The 26,497-nt window shown below is 34.1% G+C and overlaps 1 protein-coding gene across 4 annotated transcripts in view; it reads right to left on the bottom strand.

Moving 5' to 3' along the window:
* Positions 1 to 24,718, bottom strand: part of fbl (pantothenate kinase 3 fbl) — a 25,847-nt gene extending 1,129 nt beyond the window's left edge. Inside the window, exons 1-8 of one of the 4 annotated variants that reach the window (XM_017626992.1) lie at positions 24,154 to 24,714; positions 8,632 to 8,810; positions 1,512 to 1,685; positions 1,363 to 1,431; positions 1,158 to 1,207; positions 777 to 902; positions 456 to 632; positions 248 to 383 (exon numbers count right to left, since the gene is read on the bottom strand). In XM_017626992.1, coding sequence (XP_017482481.1) covers positions 248 to 383; positions 456 to 632; positions 777 to 902; positions 1,158 to 1,207; positions 1,363 to 1,431; positions 1,512 to 1,685; positions 8,632 to 8,810; positions 24,154 to 24,673 — 1,431 coding nt within the window. In that variant the 5' untranslated portion in view covers positions 24,674 to 24,714. Of the gene's footprint in view, positions 1 to 247; positions 384 to 455; positions 633 to 776; positions 903 to 971; positions 1,022 to 1,157; positions 1,277 to 1,362; positions 1,432 to 1,511; positions 1,686 to 8,631; positions 8,811 to 14,647; positions 14,761 to 24,153 lie in introns of those variants that run through there. The other 3 variants (XM_017626991.1, XM_017626994.1, XM_017626993.1) reach the window with 3 other exon arrangements.
* Positions 24,719 to 26,497: the final 1,779 nt, after the last annotated feature.

The raw sequence follows: 26,497 nt of genomic DNA, 5'->3' as shown, positions 1-26,497 counted from the left end.
AACCGGAACGACCCAGATTTATATCTGGCCAAGGACTGTCACTCCAACAGCACTCCCCAAAAATTCTTTGGGGAATTTGTATGATGTTACAACAACAACAACAACGAGCACCACGGAAAAAACAATTTCAAAGGAAAATAGCCAATTGATTAAGGTTTTTGGTGTTGGTGAAGAACTGAACTTTGGGGAATAGGATCAACTGAAGGTCTGTTAGCCCGTACGTAAGTAATTTTTACTTCTTTCTCACCTTATCCATTTTCTCATTCAAGGCACACATTCGTGCAATTGAGCCAATATTGTTGGTAATTGTTACCAATGTTGCATTAGCCAAGTCCTCTCGCGACACCGATGAGCGTTTATCCTTAATATGCATTTGGCCAAAACTGAAAGTAGGAAAATATATAATAGTTCGGGTTAACTATAAATAATATCTTTGGGTTTAACGCTTTACTTACCTTGACGCCACCAAATCACCAGTCAAACCGAAACGATCATAATCGCCGCCATAGATATCACGCACTAATTTATCTACTTTACGATTGTCTCCTTTGGTTGCAAGTTGTATGGCCTCTTCAAATGAATTGCAGCCAGTTAGCAAACAACAGAGGCCAAGGAATGTACCGCCACCCAAGCTGGAATAGAAGAAAAATACGATCATTTTTATGCATAAAAAATATTCGAAAAAACTACTTTTCAGCAATTAGATTTGCCATTTTGCTGCCATTGTTTTTTGTTTTCTCCTCAGTTAGAAATACATAGCGCCCCCACAAACATACCTTGTGCCTGAAACACGCTTATAATTGTCCGGACCGTAGACAGCCAATATCGACACACCTGAGCCGACATTTACCAAAATGAATGGGTACGGCTTAGAGAAATCAAAAGCACGCTTCTCGCTCTTCCTGAAAATTTTAAAGAAATCATGTAAATTAAATGAAACTTAACATCGAATTTGCAAATACCATACTCACATAATATCACGCGCATTCTCATAAAAATAGCACTCTGTGGGATTTTGCACCTCTGCAAAAAGTATGCCTTTGANTGGGTACGGCTTGGAGAAATCAAAAGCACGCTTCTCGCTCTTCCTGAAAATTTTAAAGAAATCATGTAAATTAAATGAAACTTAAGATCGAATTTGCAAATACCATACTCACATAATATCACGCGCATTCTCATAAAAATAGCACTCTGTGGGATTTTGCACCTCTGCAAAAAGTATGCCTTTGATGAGCGTATCGAGTTCATCGAATTTGGCGAGTTTCATATTGACTTGCTGCAGCGCAAAAAACAAAAACGAAATATGTATTGAAAACGATTTGCTCATAGGCATAATAGGTATTCGCGCGCTNGATTTTGCACCTCTGCAAAAAGTATGCCTTTGATGAGCGTATCGAGTTCATCGAATTTGGCGAGTTTCATATTGACTTGCTGGAGCGCAAAAAACAAAAACGAAATATGTATTGAAAACGATTTGCTCATAGGCATAATAGGTATTCGCACGCCCTCACCTGCCGGAATTCATTTTCAAATTTGAATGCACCACCACCAGTAGCACAAACGGTGGTCACCAATTCGGCCATGCCCTTTTGCTTGGCCAATATGAGGAAATTGCCCATGTCAGTGGTTTGGAAGCGGATGAAATGCAGTGAGCCACGGCGTTTACGTATTTCCACGTTGTCCATCTACATAAAAAAGCAATAGAAATCGCATATAAGTTTTATATAAGTACACACATACACATGTACATTAGAACGGGTCGATAACATATAAAACAAAAAAAGTTTGTCAAACTAAACGAGTTTAATAAAAATAATTTCACGCAACGTATGAATGTAAATAGCCGTCATCGATTCGCCACTTCTCGCTCGCTATATTTGAGTTCCGGTCGCTTAAAGAAGAATTTTGCATGTGAAAGCAACAACAAAGTTAGCTAGCACGGATAGACGATAGCGAGTTTGGTTGTACCTCATTGAGTTCGTTCGTTTCGCCCTTCGCTAACTGTTGGCGAATCGATGACGGCTAATATGTAAGTAAAAGTTTCCGTTTTAAGTGTGTATATCATAGAGATGGGCGCGTGAGTAATTTTGGCTCACGTTCACGCACGCTAACGTTGATGGTTTTTTAAATCACGCCCACTCACGTTCTGTTAAATTTGTTTCAATCACGTTCACGAACGCCCACAACTCCTAATGCTTTAATCACGCACACTCACTCACGCTTTTTCACGGAATTATTTTTTTCAAATAAAAACTATTTATATAAATAGAATTTCATATAAACATTGGCCCTTATTATGAGTGGCATTCGATTTTCATCTTCGCCGGTTATCGAAGATTAAAAGTAAAATTCGTATTATGAGCTATGCAACAACGTGTCACGTAGAAAATCACGTGTTTTGCCCCATATCTAGTATATGTGTTCACCGACTTTTTCTCTTCCTTTGCACAAAAGATGTGTAAAGTGTCATTCAGTGGCAGCGTACAAGGTCAAGCATTGACATTGAAACAAAAACCGGTGAATAAATATAAGTGTGTGTAGAAATATATGTATGTATGCTATGCATTATTGTGGACACCATCGCGTGTACAACGTTAGCCTGGATGTAGTGAAAATTCAATTCAAATTCATGCGATGCATAAATCAATGCGAGATTTTGTACTGCGATTAGTGGAGAGCTTATAAATAAGTAAGCAGCGAAGGTGAGAAAGATAAATCTTGCGATTGCAACGCATCTCGAAACTCGTGTATATACTATACCTATGTATATGCCTACATATGTATATAAATTTAAAAAGTGCACAATATGATGAGTTAAATCGCCAATACCTTATTTCTTTCAATTTCGTTTTCCCGTCTGGAGATTATAGGAAACAAATATAAAAGGGTAGTCTCTGGGTTGAAAGTTTAAAGTAAAGTGTGGTTTATAAATTTCGCAGTCGTACATGTGTACTGAATACCCATAAAAGAAAAACATTTACATTCAGCATTAGGGCTGGGACTATCCGTATACTCGGATATTTGTGTATACGGATAAAATCCGGATAACTGGTTAATATCCGTATATTTTGTTTTTCAGATATCCGTTCATTTCGATATCCGGATACCCATATGCTTCTATAGGCACCTATGCATCGGTTTGTTGGAGAGTGCTCTAAGAGAGCAGGTGTGAGCTTGGAGGCCGAATATGCTGGAAATCTGTTGTGAATCAGGGATGCCAACTCTCTTCGGGCTAATTCCCCGAAATTCCTAAAAAATTCCCTCCCAAATGAATTTACTATATATTTAAAGCACTTCATGCTAAATTTTTAATAAAAAAAACAACAAATATTATTAATTGTCGTATATAATATGTATATGGTGGCGAAAACGAAACAAGACAAGAGAGCGCCAAACGAAAGGTGAAAAAAGTTAAAAATGTCGCAATCAGCGTTGCCAGAAAATTTTGAGGCTTATAGCTAAATTCTTCCAACAAATAGCTAAAAATAGGCAAACAATTTCAGTTTCATAGCCAAACAAATAGCTAAAAATATTTTTCTTCAAAAACAGCTAAATAAATTCAATAATTAGATTATTATAACGCAAACAAATATGAACAATACATTGAATTGGAGTAGCAAACTACCTTATAATTGTGACTAGTAAATATTATTAAAAGTTTTAGCTCAAATCTGAAATTCTATTCCTAAAATATAAAAATATCCTTGGTTTAGTTTCACAGTTTCCTTTCCATTTCGACGAACCAGTGAAGATATTACAATATTTAAGGGAAAACGTTGTGAACAAAACTAGACGGTTAATTATAATTAATATATATAATATACACTCGACCACATCCTCGAATTTCGTCCTTCTTACTTTGTGAGCTAAAAGAAAATAAAATAACATTAATTAACCTTTCAATATCCATTCGTCCTCGTAAACCAACACTTTTTTCTTTCATTTTGGTACCCATATTGTTATTCTACATTGCACTGAATTTACAATTTTTTTTTTTTTTAAGTAATCATATCTTTGAAATTACAAGGTCCTTTGAAAAAAACCTGACGTAAGAGAGAATTTTTTTTTTGTTTTTGTCGCACGGTGTATTCGATATAACAAAAAGGGATTAGGTATGCCAGAATACCAATTCTTGTGCTGATTGTGATTCATCCAAATGATAAAACTCTGTGTAAAAATGGGGAAATTATAAAAAAGTTAAGCTAAAATAGCTTACTCGATTAAAAAAAATGCTTAAAAAGTAGCTATTAGCTAAAAATAAATTTCTATAGCTAAATGTCGAAAATAATAGCTAAATCTAGCTACAAAGTAGCTGGCAACACTGGTCGCTATGCACGATTGCAATTTCTTTATTATTCACACGGTTGCATGAGGCAAGTACGTAATGTTTTAAACCCGTAATAACTAAATGAGAGATTGTAATTACAAGTTGTAATATATAAATAGAATTTTATCCTCAATAGGAATGTTCTACCCAAAGTCGTTTGTATATTGAATTGTCTCAAATTTAAAGCTATTCCCCGATTCTCCCGAGAAATTCAAGTTACACCGAAATCGGGGAATTCACTCCCGGCTGGCATCACTGGTTGTGATTGCAGCTTTTTGACGTTGAGCTCTCCTTTCATTGTTGGGCACGATTTTTTATCTGCTGCACAGAGGCGGGTGTATTTCTTGGCTGCAACATGAAAGTCAATCAACCAAGCAGAGTCACCCTAACGGTCCCAAGATTCTAGGTGCATTCCTTATACTCATTACCCTTTAAACATTTGTCGTGGTCCTCTTCAAAAGTAGTGGGGCCTCATCGGAGGTAAAACCACTATCTTTAAATAAATACGTGTTCCTTATGTTGCTGCCCTAAACAAATTTCTTATTCGCACACAGAAGTGCTTAATGTGCATGTAAAAGCTTACTTTTTCTAAAACTTAAAATTCATATATAATTTTGTAGAACACCCGTGCAGGTATCCCTTTAAACAAAAATTTAGGGTGAGTAAAAATTGAATGTTAATTTTGGGTAAAACATTTTTTCGAGGCAATTTTGGGTTCAGTGGTTTTGACATTTCTTGTCATAAGGCAATGAACGAATTATTTGACAAATAGACAAAATGTCAGCTAACAGCCAAGGATCCGAAAGTACCTTAAATCATAAATTGCACATATTCAACTCAAAGAGAGCATACAACAAATCTGTAGCTCGAAAAGCATGGAAATGGGAAAATCAGTTGTATGCGTACATATTTAAATTAAGGAGCCAACTATGTAATGCTTGGCAACTACACGCCGCTACTTTTAATTCATTCAGAGAGTAGCGGAGTCAAAAATGTCAATTAAAACATTTCATTACGTTAATTGTGGTCGAGTAGACAAAACTATGCCAACAAAAGGATTTTGAAAAAAAAGAAAACAAAGCGCGAAGTTGCCCAGCAACAGAAAAATGACTTGCTTATGCAAAATGTACTTACAGTAGCGCGACGCACAGTGGGACGTCCGCATATAAGCTGCGGTCAAAAGTAATAAGCGTACTAGAAATTCGCTGAAACTTCGTATATGCGCTATTCGGCACTTATCAATGAAAATGGTAAAATTCAACGCGCTACCACGCCCACAGCTCTCGTGGGCGGAAATAGTAAATGATATTCGATTTTGTTTCTGATTTGATTTGAAATTGCGATAACGACATCCCGAAAATCCCGGAATCGTAAAAAGCGCAAACAAATTAACATATCTAATAGACAATAATAGTGTAAAGAGCTTTGTAAAGCGTTGACCAATTGTGGAGATTTGAAGGGCTAAATTGGTAAATACAAATGTGTATACTATTTACATACATTCATTTCTACTAACGTAAACATACACACATATGTATGCTTGTTTAACGTACATACATATGTACCCACAACCATATCTGATAAATTGCGAACAAAGGTGTTTTCCCCGATAAGCGAACACGGTTTTAGGTGCAAATACATATTGACGACAGCTTAACCAATTGTCACACAAACAACCATCAAAAATTAAAATGTAATGCAAATGTAAATAGACTAAGAAAAACGAGACCAACCAACTCTGGAAGTGAATGGAATGCGTACCGAAAATCGGAACGAAAGAAACAAATAAAACTACATTGAAAGCGCTGTACACGTAATAAAAAATTAAAGGTTACTAAAATTGTTACGAACAATTAAACTTGTGAAATTGGAACGGTCGGAATCAAGGAAAAGCTTGATAAATACTTTAGGGAACTTTGCACCATCTATCTTCAATAGATACTGAAATCTGTTGTGGTCGTAGCAACACAAGTGACAGCGAACGTTCAGATCACCCAAAAGAGGTCGTTTCGCCAAAAAACTTCGATTGCATCCATAGATTGATATCGGACGATCGGAGAATAAAGGTGATGGTTAGATGGTGGAGTCGGAGGTCGGAGGCAACTCAACAATGAAATCAGTGGACTTTTTGTTTACGTACCAGAGGCAAGGTTGGCTTACATCAAAGACGTGACGACTTTTGATGCCCATGCAATACCTGAAAGGGTATGAGGTCATAACGGTGAATATTTTTGCTAAGCTGATATTGATTTGAAATCCTAGGTTGACCGCATTTGGCGAAGAAAAAAGTGCTCTTCCATCAAGACAACCCACCATGCAAAACATACAATAGAATTTCTTTCATGTGTTTTAGGAAACAGATGAAGTTCGCATGAGCAATATTCTTGAAAAGCATCCATAGCGAGGTAAATAATCAATTACGTTTTTGAATAATAATTTTATATTCACAAGTACTTATTGCTCAAATATCGTCTATAGTAATAATAAAGTGACTCATTCAGGTAATAAGAAAATGACGCGACCAGGTGAGTTGCCTTCGACGGAAGGTTTAGAGCGCCTGGTAATAAGAAATCGATATGATGCCGATATTACCGGCAATAACAAAATTGCACGAACTAGGCTACGAACTGCTCCTTTATTCAACATATTTTTCAGATTTAGCCTTATGTGATTGTTTCTCTTTATCCAGCCTGAAGATGGTAAAAGATTAGGTTCCAATAAAGTGTTCATCACTGAAATAAACTACTGTTTTGAGAACCTGGAGAGAGAAGAAGACTTATCTTAAGATATGAAATGCTTTTTCACCGAATAGCACATTTTTTATTGGAAAAGTCATTGGGCTTATCAAACATCCCTCGTTGTCGGCCTACAGTTTTTCACTTCCTATGAAAATGGACATACCTACAGTATTGGCCAATGCAATAGTACCCCCATTTGAAGTTGATATTGCTTGCCACTCATGTTTATTTATTAATTTTGGGAATTTTCAATTAATAATATTCTCTCACAAAACACATAAAAACCCAAGTTTAAAAGTTTTTCAAAGACTACAAAAAAACGCGACAAAATTTCACCCAAATTTCAAACTTTTTTCTCAGAAGTGTTAGAATTTTTTCGAGTACACAGTTTTATAGCCCATTCAATTTTAGTCCGATAATATGCAAGTTTCAAGTGGCTAAAAATTACCGTTGATTTTTTATCGCCGAAGCTGTTGCGAGTTTCTTCCATATAAAAATGAATTGTGTTGACTCGTTAAAAAATTTGTGGTTTTTTTTTGTAGTCTTTTAAAAAGTTTTAAACTTCGTTTCATATTAGTTTTGTTAGAGATTGAACTATATGTTAATTGAACACACTCCAGCTAAGTGTAAATAATAGCTTAATAACAGCTTAGTAAATTTCCCAAAGAAAAACTTAGCTCGCAAATTTAAATCCTTCTCTATTAGTATATCTGGTCAATGACTTCACAAAATAAATAAATATAATTTAACTAAATTCAGTTTAACTAAAAGCGGATGTGCATAGACCAGCGCGCTTAATACTGTTTATTCTGCTAAATGCTGAGTAAACATATTTTAACAATTATTGACAAACTATTCATGAACATGTATGTACATCTAAAGTATTTTTGCTAGGCAATTTGGGGAAAAAAATGTTGGCCGAACTTTAACATTTTAACATTTTTCATTATACCTTCGGCATTTACAGTCGGATCTTAAAGTATGTATAATATGTACATATTTACATCGAGGAGAAAATTTTTTATTTGTGTCAAAGTTCATTGATCTCAATTATACCGTTGTAGTACTTATCCTCGAGATCTCAGCTCTTATCACCGTAACGTACCACCCTAATGTCAGTTGAAAGCTCGCTAAAAATCATTACATTTTTGGCTAAGGAAGTATTTCGATTATTCCAGTAGGAACATTTAAACTTTTTTGCCGAATGTTGATGTTATCGAAAAATGTAAAAACGCAACTACGATTCGGCCAAACAATTTTTTTTTAATTTCCTTGTAAAAATACGTAAGACTCAGGGTTGTGCCGCAAACTTTTTTTTTATTTGCTTGTAAGGCGGTATGGTCTAATGTACATGCATATATCGAGCCCTAACCGCCAAAAAGACATAAGCGACATTTTTTTAATTTTATTTTTGATGCAGAAATGTTACTAAAACATCTAGATGCATTTCTGTATAAAAAAAAAAAAACATTTTTAAAAAAATGTCGCTTACGTTTTTTGGCGGTTAGGGCTCAATATGTATATCTAGGTAAAACTTCTTAACGCGCTTTGTTATGGTTCACTAACCTGTAGATGTGTATCACGATGCCCGGTTTTGCCATAGGCAGAATTTTTAGTTAAGTATCGGCGTATATTTCTTAAAATTTCAGCCTCTTGATCCTGTTCATCGGGTGTTATATCCTTTGGCTCGAAGTAGACTAGCTTTGTAAGTGTGCCACCAATATCCATGCCGAACCATGGCATTGCTGTAAGTATAAGAAAGTAATAAAGAATTGTGAGTAAAAAAAATAATTAATCAAAATTGCGGTAAAAATAAAAGTAGTTAGTTATAAAAAATTAGGGTATTAGTAAGAATAAAATGATGTTAGACTGATAGTAAGATATTGCATATTTGGAATTGTTATAAAATTGCGAAAGAAACGAATAGCTTAATATAACACATACAATTTTTTACGAATCTTTATATCACTCCGAATCAGTTGCCGCGATCATTTTTCCTTTTAAAAAAGGGCTAAAAAAGAGCTATAAAAAGTCGTTGTGTCTAAAAATGGTAGCTAAAAATTTTTACTTACATATATGTACATATATAAGTATACACGCAAACATTTTCAATAAGTAATGGTATAGAAAAACGAACTCTGGAAAAACGCTAATATTTTACCAAACCAAAAAAACCTTTTTGTATAAAAGGGGAAATATACGACACCAGCTTGCTGGCTCCATCAAGTGATTGTACCATTAGGCTCGAAGTATATAACTTTACTTTTCAGAATGCTGGTACAATATTTATTTCTTTACAAATGAGGTCCAGGAAAGATCGAAATGATTAGAGGCGAAATTTCATAATTTTTCTACCGTTCTGTTAAACATTGTTGTTTTTTTGTATTCACAACTGCAATATCGGGAACTTAATCCTACACAAACACGGTCGTTGAGTGCCGTAAGATAGGCGGCTTTGCAATTAGGCGATGGGCGGTTTTGCAAAAACATCGACGATGTATGTATATATATATATCAGTCTTTCTTAGTTTAAAAATTCATCTCTCACATAAATGAAAAAAAAGAGATCAAATTAAGCATATACAACTTCTTCATACCAAGTATGAATAAGTTATTCAGAAGGCTAAAAGAAAGTATGTGGTAGCTAGATCGCCACCAAAGAGTAAAACGGCAACACTGCTCCGAATCACCCGCCGTGAGGCTACAAGTATAGAGAGTGCTGAGATCAGGGATGGAATTTCAAAATTTCAAAATGTACCAAATGGGCCTCAAAAATAGTACCGAAAACAAGATGAGAGTGCCACAAAATAAAATTGTTTAAGGCGTTTTAAGAACAATATATTTTTAGAAATAATATTTTTAAAATACACTGAAGTAATATAATAATTATTAATTAGCTAAATTATTACAGTAAATAACTTTTATGAAGAATTCCTTAGACATATACATAAATTCATTGTAAAATTACACAGAATTCCAATTACGGAGGGGAAATACCCCGAAATATAGGTATTACCGACAATTTTACACAAATATATGTACATATGTATAATGGCAGTTAGAAAATTTGACCAGTTTCGCCTATTTTGTTTACTGATTATTTTTCGAATGATTTTATGTAAAAGTCTAATTCATAATTTAATAAACACAATATATGTACAAAAATCGTCATTTCAAACTTTGTACAAAAATTATAAAAAATCAGAAGGTTTTCCCAAGAACAAACTTCGAATTCAGAGTTTTTAAAGAGATTGCAAGTTTTCATTTTCATGAATTTTTTCCATATAAATTGTGTTCGAAAATTTTTTAATGGATGAAAATGTATGACACCGTCAGGAAAAAAATATCAAAAATCATCGGAATATTGCAGAACTATAATGGACAATAGAACTGCAAACTTAGAAACTTTTTAAAAATTCTGAATTTAAAGCTTGTTGTTGCGAAAACTTACTTTACGTACTGCGTATTCACAATGAAATTCAGCGGTTTGTAAATATTTCTCACGGCCCTTATTTTAATTTTTATGGCTTTAATTTTCACGTTTTGTATTTTTTAATATATAATGTGGTTTGTGATTTTTTTATATAGCGACCTTTTATTTTAAGCTTCTGTATTTTATGATTGTGCCAAAACAGGATGAATTGAGCCAAAAGTGCCTCTGTGAATGAAAGTGCCAAAAATGGCACTATTGTGCCTACTTTTCCATCACTGCTACATATGCGGTGACCTTTCAGAAACGGTATAAATGTAAATACAATACAATACACTGCTTTCAGCCCAGCTATGAGCGGTACTCTCATAGCGCTTGTCTTCCAGAGTAAAAACATCTGACATCATGATTAAGCCACCACCTAGAACTAGTGAACTAGCTTAAAAGTAAGTAAGGAAGGAGCTTGGCTGCCATTACAGAACTTTCTTGACTCTTCATCTTGACCAATTCACCCACGAAAAATGTGTAGCCTGTCGCAGATAAATTAAGGTCTGATTATGGCAACTTAACGTTACTTAGAGGCTGTCACTGTCTTAAATGGCTGTTGATTATATCTGGACAGCCGAAACTTAACACAACTTAATGCCGCGTAGAAGTATTAACTAAGATCACATTGAATTGGCCTTGAAAATACTACTATGTTTTCGTTTTCAGCGAATTCTCCGATGGGTTAAAAATTTTGATGAATGGTTATCTGGAGAATGGCTCAATGGGATTCATACATAAAAAGTGAGCTTAAGCTCAGACTTCATTTTTGTACTGATTGAGTGAGCTCAAATTGAAGAATTTGTACTGAAAATCGATTCCGAGCTTAAGCTCACTTTTTATGCATGAGGCTCAATATCTCGAATTACTTCAAATTAGGCTTCATGAAACGGATTGTTCCTGCAGAGCAGACTTGGATTCATCACTATGAATCGCAGCAATAGCCTATCGGATGATACAGAAGAAATCGAATACTGTGTATGAAGTTTGAGGTATCCAATCGCCTGCAAAGGCAATATCTATTGGATTCAAAAGACATTTGATTGATCATTTACTAATACCAGAGACGGAAAATAATCATTATTTTTTAAATTTTAACCAAAAAATCCACACGTCCATGGAAATCGTCATAAAACAACTTTAACTATACTCACGTATTTGTGTACGTACGTCCTACTGTAATTTACAATGATTTTTATTGTTCGAGTTTAGCCAATAAAGACTAAAAATAATAATTGATATTTGAGTCTTAATTTTTCAGTCAAAAGTAATTATTATTACTTCATTTTTATTTTCTCGATCAAAGATAAAAATTATTATTAAGTTTTAGATTATTTTACTCATAATGATTACCGTCCCTGACTAATACCAATTCGACTTCGAAATATGAAATAACTTTACATATAAGTATTTCGGAAAAGAAAAAAGGGCTTCGGGAGAAAGTTACTGATGTCGCTTTTCAACCCGGAAAAATAAAAGAGTCCCTTCTTTATAAATGATTTCTATGTTCAAAGACCTGATATTTCGATTGAGATAACTAAAAACAATATTAAAAATTACCATCATTGAGAAAAATGACAAATAAATTTTCGTTTGGATTTTTCTCATGGATCATAGTTTTCGAATTATTTTCCCCATTTTCTGTCTGCTTCCCAACTAGTCGAAAAGTAGCTAGTTTTGCACCGGTCCGCGCGCCTGGACATTTGACGTGAATCACCCTATATGTAATATCGCTAGCTTAGAGTGAAAAGTTGCTAAGTCCTTTTTTATAAAAACTCATATTTTGATACAGGAGGCTAGAGAAATTAAAAATACATCGTTTCGAAAATGGTAAAGGTCCTTCTTTTATGTTTTCTTCTTTATATTCAATGAAAGGAAAAAAAAAGCTCCGGAAATTCGAGATAAGGCCAAAATAGTACGAAATCTTTTAATAAAGATCGAGTCCCTCTGATTCGTAAGGCTTTTGCTTTGCTTTTAAAGAAGTTTTTTTCCTCTCCTGTACAATTTTTAAATTGCGACTTAGCAACGTTTCACTCTAAGCTAGCGATATGTAAATATACGAACATTTTTTTCTTGAGAGCGGCAAAGGGATTTAAGAAATTTTGATAGAAGAAAATTTCTTTTTCATTTCATCAGCGACTATTTGTATGAATATTAAAGCANCGTAAGGCTTTTGCTTTGCTTTTAAAGAAGTTTTTTTCCTCTCCTGTACAATTTTTAAATTGCGACTTAGCAACGTTTCACTCTAAGCTAGCGATATGTAAATATACGAACATTTTTTCTTGAGAGCGGCAAAGGGATTTAAGAAATTTTGATAGAAGAAAATTTCTTTTTCATTTCTTCAGCGACTATTTGTGTGAATATTAAATCGAACCCCCTATTGAAACACATTTAGAAAATTTCGTTGAATGCAGCCTATCGCGCAATGGTTAAGTATTCAATTAAAAACGGAAAATACTTTATTTTAGTTATTTGCAGTAGTTTAGTATTTAAGCAGAGAAATACTGCTGACCGTAGCAGAACCAAAATTATGCAAAGCAAGCCACTTTTAGTCGACTATTCATTTATTTGCTTAATCAATTACTAGTTTCAGAGGTATTACCAAGTGCATAGCACAGCAACTAAGGCAACACAAGTTATACTATGGGCTTATAAATAAAGCTCATCGGTCCATTGGGCCGTATGAATAAAAATAAACAATTGCTTTTTCTTAAAATTTCAGATCTTTTACTCAATTTATTCAAACAAAATTGAAGTAAAAGGTATGAAATTTTAAGAAAAAACAATTGCTTAGTTTTTATTCATACGGCCCATTATCCATTATTTGGAATTTTTTCAAAGTATTTTGTTGTTATAAAAAAGGTAAATATTGTATGTGTCTATGTATTAGTATAGCACATTACAATAGCGGTATTCGCATTGGCTGATTTACTTTGTTAATTGTTGATCTTGCCGGTCAATTAACGCAGCCCTTTGCTTTTGGACTGCGTGTATTTTTAAACTACTCGATCGATGATGCTTTTAGCCCAGAATAGATTACAAATCTCAAGGTTTCTTAAAACCATAAACAGTACAATTTTGCTTATTTAAACTCTTCAAGTATCAAGTTGTACTCAATGTTCAAAAAGTGCACAAAAAACANGAATATTAAATCGAACCCCCTATTGAAACACATTTAGAAAATTTCGTTGAATGCAGCCTATCGCGCAATGGTTAAGTATTCAATTAAAAACGGAAAATACTTTATTTTAGTTATTTGCAGTAGTTTAGTATTTAAGCAGAGAAATACTGCTGACCGTAGCAGAACCAAAATTATGCAAAGCAAGCCACTTTTAGTCGACTATTCATTTATTTGCTTAATCAATTACTAGTTTCAGAGGTATTACCAAGTGCATAGCACAGCAACTAAGGCAACACAAGTTATACTATGGGCTTATAAATAAAGCTCATCGGTCCATTGGGCCGTATGAATAAAAATAAANAATCAATTACTAGTTTCAGAGGTATTACCAAGTGCATAGCACAGCAACTATGGCAACACAAGTTATACTATGGGCTTATAAATAAAGAGCTCATCGGTCCATTGGGCCGTATGAATAAAAATAAGCAATTGCTTTTTCTTAAAATTTCAGATCTTTTACTCAATTTATTCAAACAAAATTGAAGTAAAAGGTATGAAATTTTAAGAAAAAGCAATTGCTTAGTTTTTATTCATACGGCCCATTATCCATTATTTGGAATTTTTTCAAAGTATTTTGTTGTTATAAAAAAAGTAAATATTGTATGTGTCTATGTATTAGTATAGCACATTACAATAGCGGTATTCGCATTGGCTGATTTACTTTGTTAATTGTTGATCTTGCCGGTCAATTAACGCAGCCCTTTGCTTTTGGACTGCGTGTATTTTTAAACTACTCGATCGATGATGCTTTTAGCCCAGAATAGATTACAAATCTCAAGGTTTCTTAAAACCATAAACAGTACAATTTTGCTTATTTAGTTGGACATACTAATAATCAGCGTAAAATAAACTCTTCAATTATCAAGTTGTACTCAATGTTCAAAAAGTGCACAAAAAACAAAAAAAGGACTATTATGAGCACTAACCTGTGCGTAATAGCTCCAAAGCGTCAGCTAGATGCATTTTTAAGTTATTTAGTTAAATTTTTTTTATTAGTTTTATTTTATTTTTTTATTCAATAAATATCAAAGTCGGCGATATGTCAACACTTCATGGAAAAAAGGCTTTTATTTGAGGAAATTCCAATAGCACTTCTTTCACAGCGCGAGCACTTCTCAAGAGAGACACAAAAACTCAATGGATCGAACGTTTGTGGGAGCGTGGCGTAACNAGCTCATCGGTCCATTGGGCCGTATGAATAAAAATAAACAATTGCTTTTTCTTAAAATTTCAGATCTTTTACTCAATTTATTCAAACAAAATTGAAGTAAAAGGTATGAAATTTTAAGAAAAAACAATTGCTTAGTTTTTATTCATACGGCCCATTATCCATTATTTGGAATTTTTTCAAAGTATTTTGTTGTTATAAAAAAGGTAAATATTGTATGTGTCTATGTATTAGTATAGCACATTACAATAGCGGTATTCGCATTGGCTGATTTACTTTGTTAATTGTTGATCTTGCCGGTCAATTAACGCAGCCCTTTGCTTTTGGACTGCGTGTATTTTTAAACTACTCGATCGATGATGCTTTTAGCCCAGAATAGATTACAAATCTCAAGGTTTCTTAAAACCATAAACAGTACAATTTTGCTTATTTAGTTGGACATACTAATAATCAGCGTAAAATAAACTCTTCAATTATCAAGTTGTACTCAATGTTCAAAAAGTGCACAAAAAACAAAAAAAGGACTATTATGAGCACTAACCTGTGCGTAATAGCTCCAAAGCGTCAGCTAGATGCATTTTTAAGTTATTTAGTTAAATTTTTTTTATTAGTTTTATTTTATTTTTTTATTCAATAAATATCAATGTCGGCGATATGTCAACACTTCATGGAAAAAAAGCTTTTATTTGAGGAAATTCCAACAGCACTTCCTTCACAGCACGAGCACTTCTCAAGAGAGACACAAAGCTCAATGGATCGAGCGTTTGTAGGAGCGTGGCGTAACAAAAAAAAACACTAGTCACTTGATGAGAGATAGCTTAGCAGCAGCAAGCGGATTGTAAAGCGTAGTTGTGGTATTTCTGCTCATTTGACATTGAATGGAAAGTGCCCGGATTTATGAAAATATAACTATGTAATTAATTTAATAAAAAAATAAATAAAGTGTTTATGTATGTATGAACATACATATTGCATATCGACAGCGATAGATAACGTGGTCGTTGTAAGATTAAAGCACTTTTGCGGGTTAGATGAATACATATGTAAGTAAGTAAATGAAAGCAATGAATATGGGGAAAAAGTAAACTAATTCGCTATAAAGCACACGACACAACTTTAGCACATGTCCGGTGACAACTGGCGACTGACTAGAAGTGTTAGCTGTGCTGTTAAAGCAACGTACTTACTTTCTACTAAACACAAATCCATATGCACGTTTATGTACTTGCGCATATGTACTTACGCATATACAGATATGTATGTATGAATATTTATATGTATGTTTCAGTATATATTTAAGTGCATAGGGGCAAAATAATTTTAATAATCGGCTTTTTAGCAATTAAAGAACACAGTTGAAATTTAATGAAAAAAGAAGAGAATTTCCGTTAAAAAAAAGAAGTAAGAAACGCAATATTTGACTTTATGTACATATATGTATATATACATACATGTATGCGCATACATATATACATATAAGAAAATTGCAAGTCAGTTCAGTTCTCACTTTGATAACACTGTACAACAAAATCCAACTTTCCCCAAAATAACAAGGTTCATATTTTGAAAAAAAATGGACTTGGCACCTTTTCACCTTTATGTAGCGATATTTGTATTTATAAATACACATATTACGNGCTCATTTGACATTGAATGGAAAGTGCCCGGATTTATGAAAATATAACTAATTAATTTAATAAAAAAAATAAATAAAGTGTTTATGTATGTATGTACATACATATTGCATATCGACAGCGATAGATAACGTGGTCGTTGTAAGATTAAAGCACTTTTGCGGGTTAGATGAATACATATGTATGTAAGTAAATGAAAGCAATGAATATGGTGAAAAAGTAAAATAATTCGCTATAAAGCACACGACACAACTTTAGCACATGTCCGGTGACAACTGGCGACTGACTAGAAGTGTTAGCCGTGCTGTTAAAGCAACGTACTTTCTTTCTACTAAACACAAATCCATATGCACGTTTATGTACTTGCACATATGTACTTACGCATATACAGATATGTATGAATATTTATATGTATGTTTCAGTATATATTTAAGTGCATAGGGGCAATGAGCAAACATATGTACCAATTACAAATAATTTTAATAATCGGCTTTTTTAGCAATTAAAGAACACAGTTGAAATTTAATGAAGATAGAAGAGAATTTCCGTTTATAAAAAAAAGAAGTAAGAAACGCAATATTTGAGTTTATGTATATGTATATATACATGTATGCGCATACATATATACATATAAGAAAATTGCAAGTCAGTTCAGTTCTCACTTTGATGACACCGTACAACAAAATCCAACTTTTCCCAAAATAACAAGGTTCATATCGTCACCTAAGGGTGAAAAGATACCCCAAGTCTATTTTTTTAAATTGTTCAGCGGAGACGAATAGTCGATTTAGTTTCGTATTACCTGCCATTCAGCAAAAAAACTAAATTTTGAAAAAGAAAATGGACTTGGCACCTTTTCACCTTTATGTAGCGAAATTTGTATTTATAAATATACATATTACATATATATCTGTGGCTATAAGCAATAACCGCCTAATTCGACTTAAGTAAGAATTGAGTTATATATGCTGTCATATTCTGGAACTACTATTCCATGTGTATTGAAATCCCCTTCTCGCCAGCTAGGCTATTTAAAAAGTTACAGACGAACATATTTTGGTTTCCCGATAAGGTTAACATTACAATCCAAATGTTTAAAATGTTTTTTTTCTCGAATTCAGGTTCTTCGACATAGGCGGTTATTGCTTATGACCACAGGTATGAGGCGTTGAGAGTAGAGTTGCCAACATTTTCTAAGAAATTCATAGTAATTTTTCAAAAAAATCTGAATATAGANGTTGCCAACATTTTCTAAGAAATTCATAGTAATTTTTCAAAAAAATCTGAGAAAATATAGTACACTTCAAATATACATATATAGTATTTTTTTTAAGAAAAAGTAAAAATGCTTTTTAAGTGTACATCTTTTTTCTTTCTTATGCATTTAGTCCACAAAAATATATATTTCTTTGAAAGTATCAAATGCTTTATCGCTATCAATATTTAAATTAAAAGTTAATTTTTTATTAGTGAGATATTCGCTTTATTTCTCACATCACACCATTACAAAATCTTAATAGAAAAAACTGTTTCTGTGAATGCCAAAGTTGCGGGAATAGATAGCATAAGCGAAATAATTTTAAGTAAATTTGGAAAATCTTTCTAAGTATTTTTAAAAATGTTGCCAATTTTGATCTGTTTGANCTTTTTAAGTGTACATCTTTTTTCTTTCTTATGCATTTCCTCCATAAAAATATAGATTTCTATATATCACTATTTAAATTAATATAAATTAAAAGTTCATTTTTTATTAGTGAGATACTCGCTTTATTTCTCACATCACACCATTTCAAAATCTTAATAGAAAAACTCTTTCTGTGAATGCTGAAGCTGCAGAAATAGAGAGCATACGCGAAATAGTTTTAAGTAAATTTGGAAAATCTTTCTAAGTATTTTTAAAAATGTTGCCAATTTTGATCTATTTGACCTTTGTTTTAAAGTATATTAGTTTTGATATTGATATTTCAGTACATTTCAAAACATTTCTTCCTTAGAAATGACTGAAATATATTCACACTTATAATTGAACAAATATAATATTTTTGCATACTATATTTTTTCCAACAGTATATAGTACGCAGACTAAAAAAATAGTAAAATACTATATTTTATAGTACGGTTGGCACACCCTAACTTAGAGCCAGAGTAGCCTAACTGACATTTAAACCAAAAGTGAGGCAGAGCTTAAAATGCATTACTCGAAACGAACCTGTAATAGCCCCAGGCACGACCTCTTAGTTTTCTTTTACTATAATAGGTATCATCACGTACATAGGTGCAGATTTTTTTTTACATAGGCTGCTCTCGCCTCATATATGTTGACATATAGGGAAATTTTACAAACCAAAAATTTTCCATATACGCTAACTCTCAAAAAGCCGGTTCACAGACCTATTGGCTCTTAAGCACATTTTCAGTTTAGATTTATTAATGGCATTTTAGATCNAAAGTATATTTATTTTAATATTGATATTTCAGTATAAATGTCATCCATTTCAAAACATTTCTTTCTTAGAAATAACTTAAATATATTTACAATTATAATTGAAGAAATATAATATTTTTGCATACTTTATTTTTTTCTAACAGTACAAATAGTACAATACTATATTTTATAGTACGGTTGGCAACCCTAACTGAGAGCCAGAGTAGCCTAACTGACATTTAAACCAAAAGTGAAGAAGAGCTTAAAATGCATTACTCGAAACGAACCCGTAATAGGCCTCTTAGTTTCATTTTACTATAATGAGTATCATCACGTACATAGGTGCAGATTTTTTTTAAATAGGCTGCTCTCGCCTCATATATGTTGACATATAGGGAAATTTTACAAACCAAAAATTTTCCATATACGCTAACCCTCTGAAAGCCGGTTCACAGACCTATTGGGTCTTAAGCACATTTTCAGTTTAGACTTATTACTGGCATTTTAGATGAATTTTGAGCTTAGAATTTAATGGTAAATATTTTTCTAAAACATTTCATCCCTATTTTAGGTATATTTTTTGCACTTTTCTAAAAAATGACAAAAGATACCCACCTATTAAGGAGTTGGAGGGTTAAAATGTTTCACAGAAATGTTCTCCGTCGTATTTTTAATAAAACCGCTGGACACAACGTATGCCTAAAATGTAAGGACGATTTTCTACGCCGATTTTCCATAAGAATGCGCAAAAGCGGGCACACTTTGAACACCCTAAAATAAAATTCAGACCTAAACTTTCAAAACTCCGGTACACGTATATTGAGGGCTTATATTCGAAACCTGCTTACAGCGATTTTCAAAAAAGTACTTTCTGATGTTAGAACATATCTTAGACTTAGCTGATGTTAATTTTATTTTTACAATGGAAAATTCTTCTAACAAGCGATAAGTATATAAAGTCAGCATTAACATCATTGATGACAGTTAAGTCTCAGACAAGTTCTAATATCAGAAAGTACTTTTTGTAAAAATCACCGATTGCAGGTTTTGAATATAAGCGTTCAATATATTGCATTTTGGTCCTCTCTGCCAGAATCCTTTGTGAGAACATTGCAATTTGTTTGTGTTGTATAGTGTAATCAAACATTTCAAAGGTTTCTTATCAAATTTATGGTTAATTGAAGGGAACTAAGCGAAGTAACTAATTGTTAGTGGCAATGAATACACAAATAAACGAAAACAAATGATTTTATTTACTATTTTATGCGAATCAAATAAAATCCATATCTTATCAATTTAGTCGTACCTACATACATACATATATATGTATACTCTATCATACACCTCGATATTTAGATTTTTTATTGTTTTCATTTTGCATTTATTATATTTACGTAGCTGTTGTAGCAGCTCTATGAAAAACTTTCTGAAATACATTTCGATTGACATAAATTTGTATTAAAATGTTTTTCTTAAGGTACGTAGGTACATATCTACCAGATATNTAATTGAAGGGAACTAAGCGAAGTAACTAATTGTTAGTGGCAATGAATACGCAAATAAACAAAAACAAATGATTTCATTTACTATTTTATGCGAATCAAATAAAATCCATATCTTATCAATTTAGTCGTACCTACATACATACATATGTATGTATACTCTAGCAAACACCTCGATATTTAGATGTTTCATTTTGCATTTATTATATTTACGTAGCTGTGAAGCATCTTGCTCTATGAAACACTTTCTGAAATACATTTCGACTGGCATAAATTTGTATTAAAATGTTTTTCTTAAGGTACGTAGGTACATATCTACCAGATATAAGTGGTTGCCCGATTTCAAAATTTTTTTGGAATAAAGTGTTTTCAAAAGCTTTTCGTTTCGCATCCACCTTGAACTAGCAGATTGATCAGGGATGTCATGGAAGATACCCCGTTCACATTAGTAGATGGACTCTTGCAAATGCAATCAGGTAATGGAATCCGATGCCAAAGCTACGCGGATGACATCGTCATCCCCAAAATAACAAAGAAAGGGTGTGTGGATAAAGGTCATAAAAATTAACCAAACAAAAACAGCAATTATCCCATTTACAAGGAGAAGAACCCTACCGGGAATGAGAACTGTAGCTCTCGATAGCACGAAAGTCGGCGTCGTCTCGGAAGTGAGATACTTGGGCACCACGCTCGACGCTAAACTCTCATGGAAGGAACACGTCGATGTGACGACATCTAATGAGGCGATGGCCTGGGGCTCGAGAGCCAACCTAGAGACTGTGAGGCGTTCAATCACAAAACTGCAACAACTTGCGTGTGTGTGCATCACCGGCGCAATGTGTACGTGTTCAGCCGCAAGCATTGGAGGTTATTCTCGAGCTCACGGCACTTCACATTAGCCAAACGATCACTAATGAATTTCACCGGGGAGGGTTTTGGAAGAGGAAAAGTGATATCATTTCGAAATATGGAATCTCTCAGGACCCAACTACCCCTGACACAACTCCCACGAGATGATATCTGCAGAATCATTAGTTTCGAAAGAAAGTTCAAAGTAGAACTGGGGAATAAGGCAAGTTGGAACGACATAAATTTAAATAAATACTCCCATCTGCGCCCCCTTGTTTGGTACATGGAAGGCTCAAAAATACCCGAAGGCATCGGAGCTGAAATCTGTGGGCCAAGAACAAGGGTCTCAGTTCCGATGGGCATTCTGCCTAGCATATTCCAGGCGGAGGTTCACGCCATTAGTCTGTGTGCAGAGATCAATCTTCAGCGAAAGTACCGTTATGAATATATATTAATATTAAGCGACAGTCAGGCTGCACTCACAGCCCTTATCTCTAATGAAATCAAGTCTGCAATGGTTCCTGAGTGCGTAGAGGCTAAACGCCTTTGCGGCAGCCAACGAGATCTTCCTCCTCTGGGTGCCGGGCCCCAAGGGCATAGAAGGTAATGAGCAGGCAGACATGCTTGGCAGGAAAGCGGCAGCAGTACCACCAATAGGCCCCGAGCCGTCCTTCTTTGCGGTAGGACCGCACACCATCCGAGAAGAGCTTAGGAGAGAAGAGAGAACTAGCAGAGAACAGCACTGGAATCAAGCCCTTGGGTTGCGACAGGCAAATAAACTACTGGGAGGTTACAATAGGGAAGGATACGATAAACTAATTAATCTCCCAAAGTATAAACTAAGAGTTCTAACAGGTATATTAACAGGTTATTGCAGATTATGAAGTCACCTACATAAACTCGGGATCTGGTCCAACAATGTATGCCGGTTCTGCGATAACGCAGCTGAGACTTCTGAGCATCTACTTCTGGAATGTGACGCCGTGGCTAGGCGACGGGCGAAATACCGCGGGTCATTATGCCCGCAGCCGAACCACATACACTCGATGCCACCAAATAATGTTTTGGACTTCCTACGGGAACTAGGACTGAGCGAGGTGTTTTAAGGAGGAAGAGGGCACAATAGATCTCCTGGGCGCAGTGCATACCTCAACTAATATCTGGGAATAATATCATTAACAAAATAACAAGTGCGCAAGTTTTGATTTAAAAAAAATTCCAGCTTAATCTTTATAGCCATTTCTTGCTACATTTAAATAATCTAAGCGATAGATTTGATATCTCATTCGATTTATTTAGCTTATGTTCTTTGATTGAAAGGTAATAAAACGTTTTTTATAAAAAATATGAATGCAATTTTTATACGCACATATATTCGTCAGCACTTAAAGATAGAGACCCATACACACTAGGTCACTGTAATAGCTGCAGTTGATTATTAAAAGAAATAATCGTTTTTTTCATTAGTGGTAAACTTTAGTGGAATATTTTATATATTTATTTAAGAGAGAAACAACTATAAATAGTTATTACACTGAACAGTGCAGCAGTCGGCGCACTTAAAAGATCACTCGATGTCGATCGCGGTGATGGATGCTAATCCAAACGGGCAAAGTGTTGAGCCAAATCTTGATACCATTGCAATGGACGAAAGGGTCGTTGGGCCAAACAACCCGCAACGAAATCGAACGTTGATATGGTCACCTCGGTCTCTTGGCGATGACGCAAAGACAAACATGGACCAAGAGCATCTCTACTCTTGTCTCAAATGAAAAGGCATTGCGCCGAAACTTTCCAAAGACGTCAGCGAGTCGGGAAGGAAGCCTACACTCGACAAATCCCCAGCATACAATACTCAATTAGGGCTGGGACCAACCGAATATCCGTTCGTATATCGTGATAGGATAAAAGCCAGAATCTGCTAGTATCATTTCTTTTGTTATCCGGATGTCCGGTTAGTGGATAATGGATAATGGGATTTTTAATCAGATATTCAATACATGTAAGCAATAAAATAATAATAATGCAATAAATGGAACTGGCAGCCATATCTTTAATTATTTTCTGATCTTATTAGCGATTTTTGTGATTTGAAGGATTGGAAATTAATTTAAAGCTAAATAAAAACACACAAGTATAAACAAATACAAGTGTATAAAACAAACGAAATTTACTTTCGCCTTAGCATGGAAAATTTCATTCACGGTCTCCGGCCCAATGCTTCATAACAAAACAAAACATCCGCATGTGCAATTATTCACATAGAATTTATACAAATATTACTTATGTAAATAATCGTTTAGGCACACGCGCATGCATAAGCAGCGTGTTGGAATGATTACAACTGATCATACAATCATTCGAATTAGAATTAGTATAATCTTAGGGATGCACGGGGAGAGCGATGATGAAGCGAATTACATACATATGTATCCATATGTTTGTTATTTGCAAAAACTTTCTTTAAATTAATTTCAAATGCATTCTTAAATAACTTTACGATTAATATCAGCTAATTAAAAATCTCGGAAATTTTAATTTTGTTGCACAGGCCGAAAAAGGTGGCAGTTCTTATCAGAAATCCTAACCTTTGCACCGCGAAGAAATGGCGTTTGGCGACGCAGGCATCATGCAGTGTTCACATGAAATTTCAAGTTTACTGATAAGCTATTCAAGTGAAATTTGAACTATTGCTTAATTAATAATCTTAAATATTTTTACAAAACAAAAAACTACAGGGGCGCCATTGGAGCGTTCTTCACTCTTCAAGTGCCACACACACACACACACAGTTTATCGACACTCTTTCTTTTATCTATAATAAACAAACTCCTTCCTTCACAGCAAAACTTACACATAAATTCATCAGTCTCGTGCATCTGCTGTTGCTGCGACGATGAGGACCCTTTACTGCTTTCCGCACTTTGCACTGCGATGCGATCCAAGGCATCCGCCCAATGTTGTGTTCTTTTGTCCGCCACGCATGCTGACTCATTGTTGCCATTCAAACTATTCAAACGCTTGTTTTTACTATCAGCATCATGCTCAGTGGTCGAATTATCTTGCTCACTATGACTCGTGCCATTGATGGCGCAGTCAGAAGATTCAGATTGTTGCTGTTGCTGTTGCTGTTTTTGTTGTTGCTTTGCTGCTGAAAATTTCCATGAAGCACGCCAAGAGTTTCGTTTGGTTAGTATGGCAGGCGGTTTGACGCCGGTGGGGGAGGGCGATTTCTTATCGCCACCATTGTTGCTGCAACTGTTGCTGCTGCTGCTGCTGCAGCTGGTGCCCATTTTGGGAGCGGTGCTGTAGTTGTGCAGCTTAAAAATCTTCAAATTTATGGAATATTTTGAGTCCTTTGCTGGCACTTTCATTTTGTTTTCGGCTTATGAATAGTTTTTGAAAATTATTTGCACTTAAATTTTCTACTTTTGGTAAGGAAAATAGCACAGTTGCTTTTTAAAAAAGCGGTGTGTAGAAAATATAAATATCACAGCCAAAATTCTTAAAACTAGAATTTTTTGGGGCAATAAATATTTAAAATTTGGTTTTGAATTTTTTAATTTAGATTACGATTTTTTGGTTTCAATTAAATTTTTTTGTTTAAGTTAAATTTTTTATATACTTTTAAACTTTTTACATTAATTAGTTAATAGCTGGAAAATTTATCGAAGCCACTAAATTTTCCTAGTGTTTTCTGTTAAAAAAAATGGCGAGTTTGGTAATTTTAAATTCAGTTTTTGAAATTTATATATTTTTATGTATTTCTTCCAGCGAAATGGATATTTTTATGCTTAGCTGTTATTTGTTATTTTTTTTTTGTGATGAAATTCGCATTTTTTTTCAATCAGTTATGGCTTTCCAGCGAAAAGGATATGTATTTGTTGCACAAGTTTTAGTTATTTTAATTTGTTCTTAGTTTTGACTTTAACTAACCGAAAAAAGGCTTATTCCGCTTGAGTTATTGGTATTTAATAATAATTTTATTTTATTTTTTTATTTTTATTTTTTTAATCTATTCAGTAACTACGATTTCTTTAGTTATATCTTTAATTCTCGTTTTTTTACCACAGACTTTCACAATTTTTTTTTTTTAGTTTTTCCTCGCGAACTGTGTTATTCCAGCGTTTTAAAGCCACTTACATACACTAATTTGCATGGTACTATTTATGTACATACGTTTGGGTAAGCACGCACGGTCTATCGTTTTCTTATTGTTTTCAATTTCTTTCACTCAAAATCACACCATTGGAAACACGCTTCGAGGCGCATACAGCAGAAATGGCTAATGGAAACGTAAAGACGACTGTTCGCGAGCGCGCCTGTTGAACGTATGAATGCGTTCCGATCATGGCATGTCTGGGTAAGCCGGGCACGCTAGAAGTACAGTACCATATATGTATATAAACAATCTAGGTACATAAGCGATATATAGAAATTGTATACGAACCTATGAACATTAGGGCAGGAATTTTTTTTTTTTTGACTATGCGCGTATAGCATAGCAGGATTCTACGTGTAATTCTAAGCAAATTTGCCGAAGAAACCATGGGTCTAAAATCAATTTGGAAAATTTTCACTGTTGCGCCCTCTGGTGGAAATTTTAGGAAAAAGATAAGTGCGGAAATGGATTCCCCATGCCAAAAACCCCTTCAAGTACGTTTTTATACAAAATTTAAGCACATCTTTACGACTTTACAGCACAATGAAAAGAAACCTATTTTCGCGATTTGGCAAACTCCAAATTAATTTTAGAGCCCTAGTTTCTTCGGTACATTTGCTTAGAATTACACATAGAATTCATCTGTGCTATACGCTCATAGTCGAAAAAAATGTCCATACAAATTTATCCGCCCTAATGTGCATAGTATACATTTTTTAGGTTTTCAAATATTCAGGCTTAAAGTGCATGCAAATGTATGTATATAGACGATAGATAAAGTCGAGTGAGATTAACCAAACGTTGAAGGAGTGAGAGCAACGCGTCCAAAAAAAAGTACTCGTGGTCAGGCGATGTTGTACCCAAGTTAATTTGTTCCGGACATTTGCACTGTTTATTGTATGTACTGCGGCTCTCTTCATAATACATTTATTTATGTTTATTTGTGCGCTAATATCAACGTACATATTTATTATGTATGTATGTAGTTATGCATGTTTGCTTTTCTACTTGCTCACCTTTGAGGTGATCAAGTTTT

This window comes from Rhagoletis zephyria, unplaced genomic scaffold, assembly GCF_001687245.7.
Source record: "Rhagoletis zephyria isolate East Lansing unplaced genomic scaffold, Rhagoletis_zephyria_1.1 Rzeph_scaffold_04982, whole genome shotgun sequence".
NCBI lineage: Eukaryota > Metazoa > Arthropoda > Insecta > Diptera > Tephritidae > Rhagoletis > Rhagoletis zephyria.
This window is presented reverse-complemented; position numbering and strand designations above follow the sequence as displayed.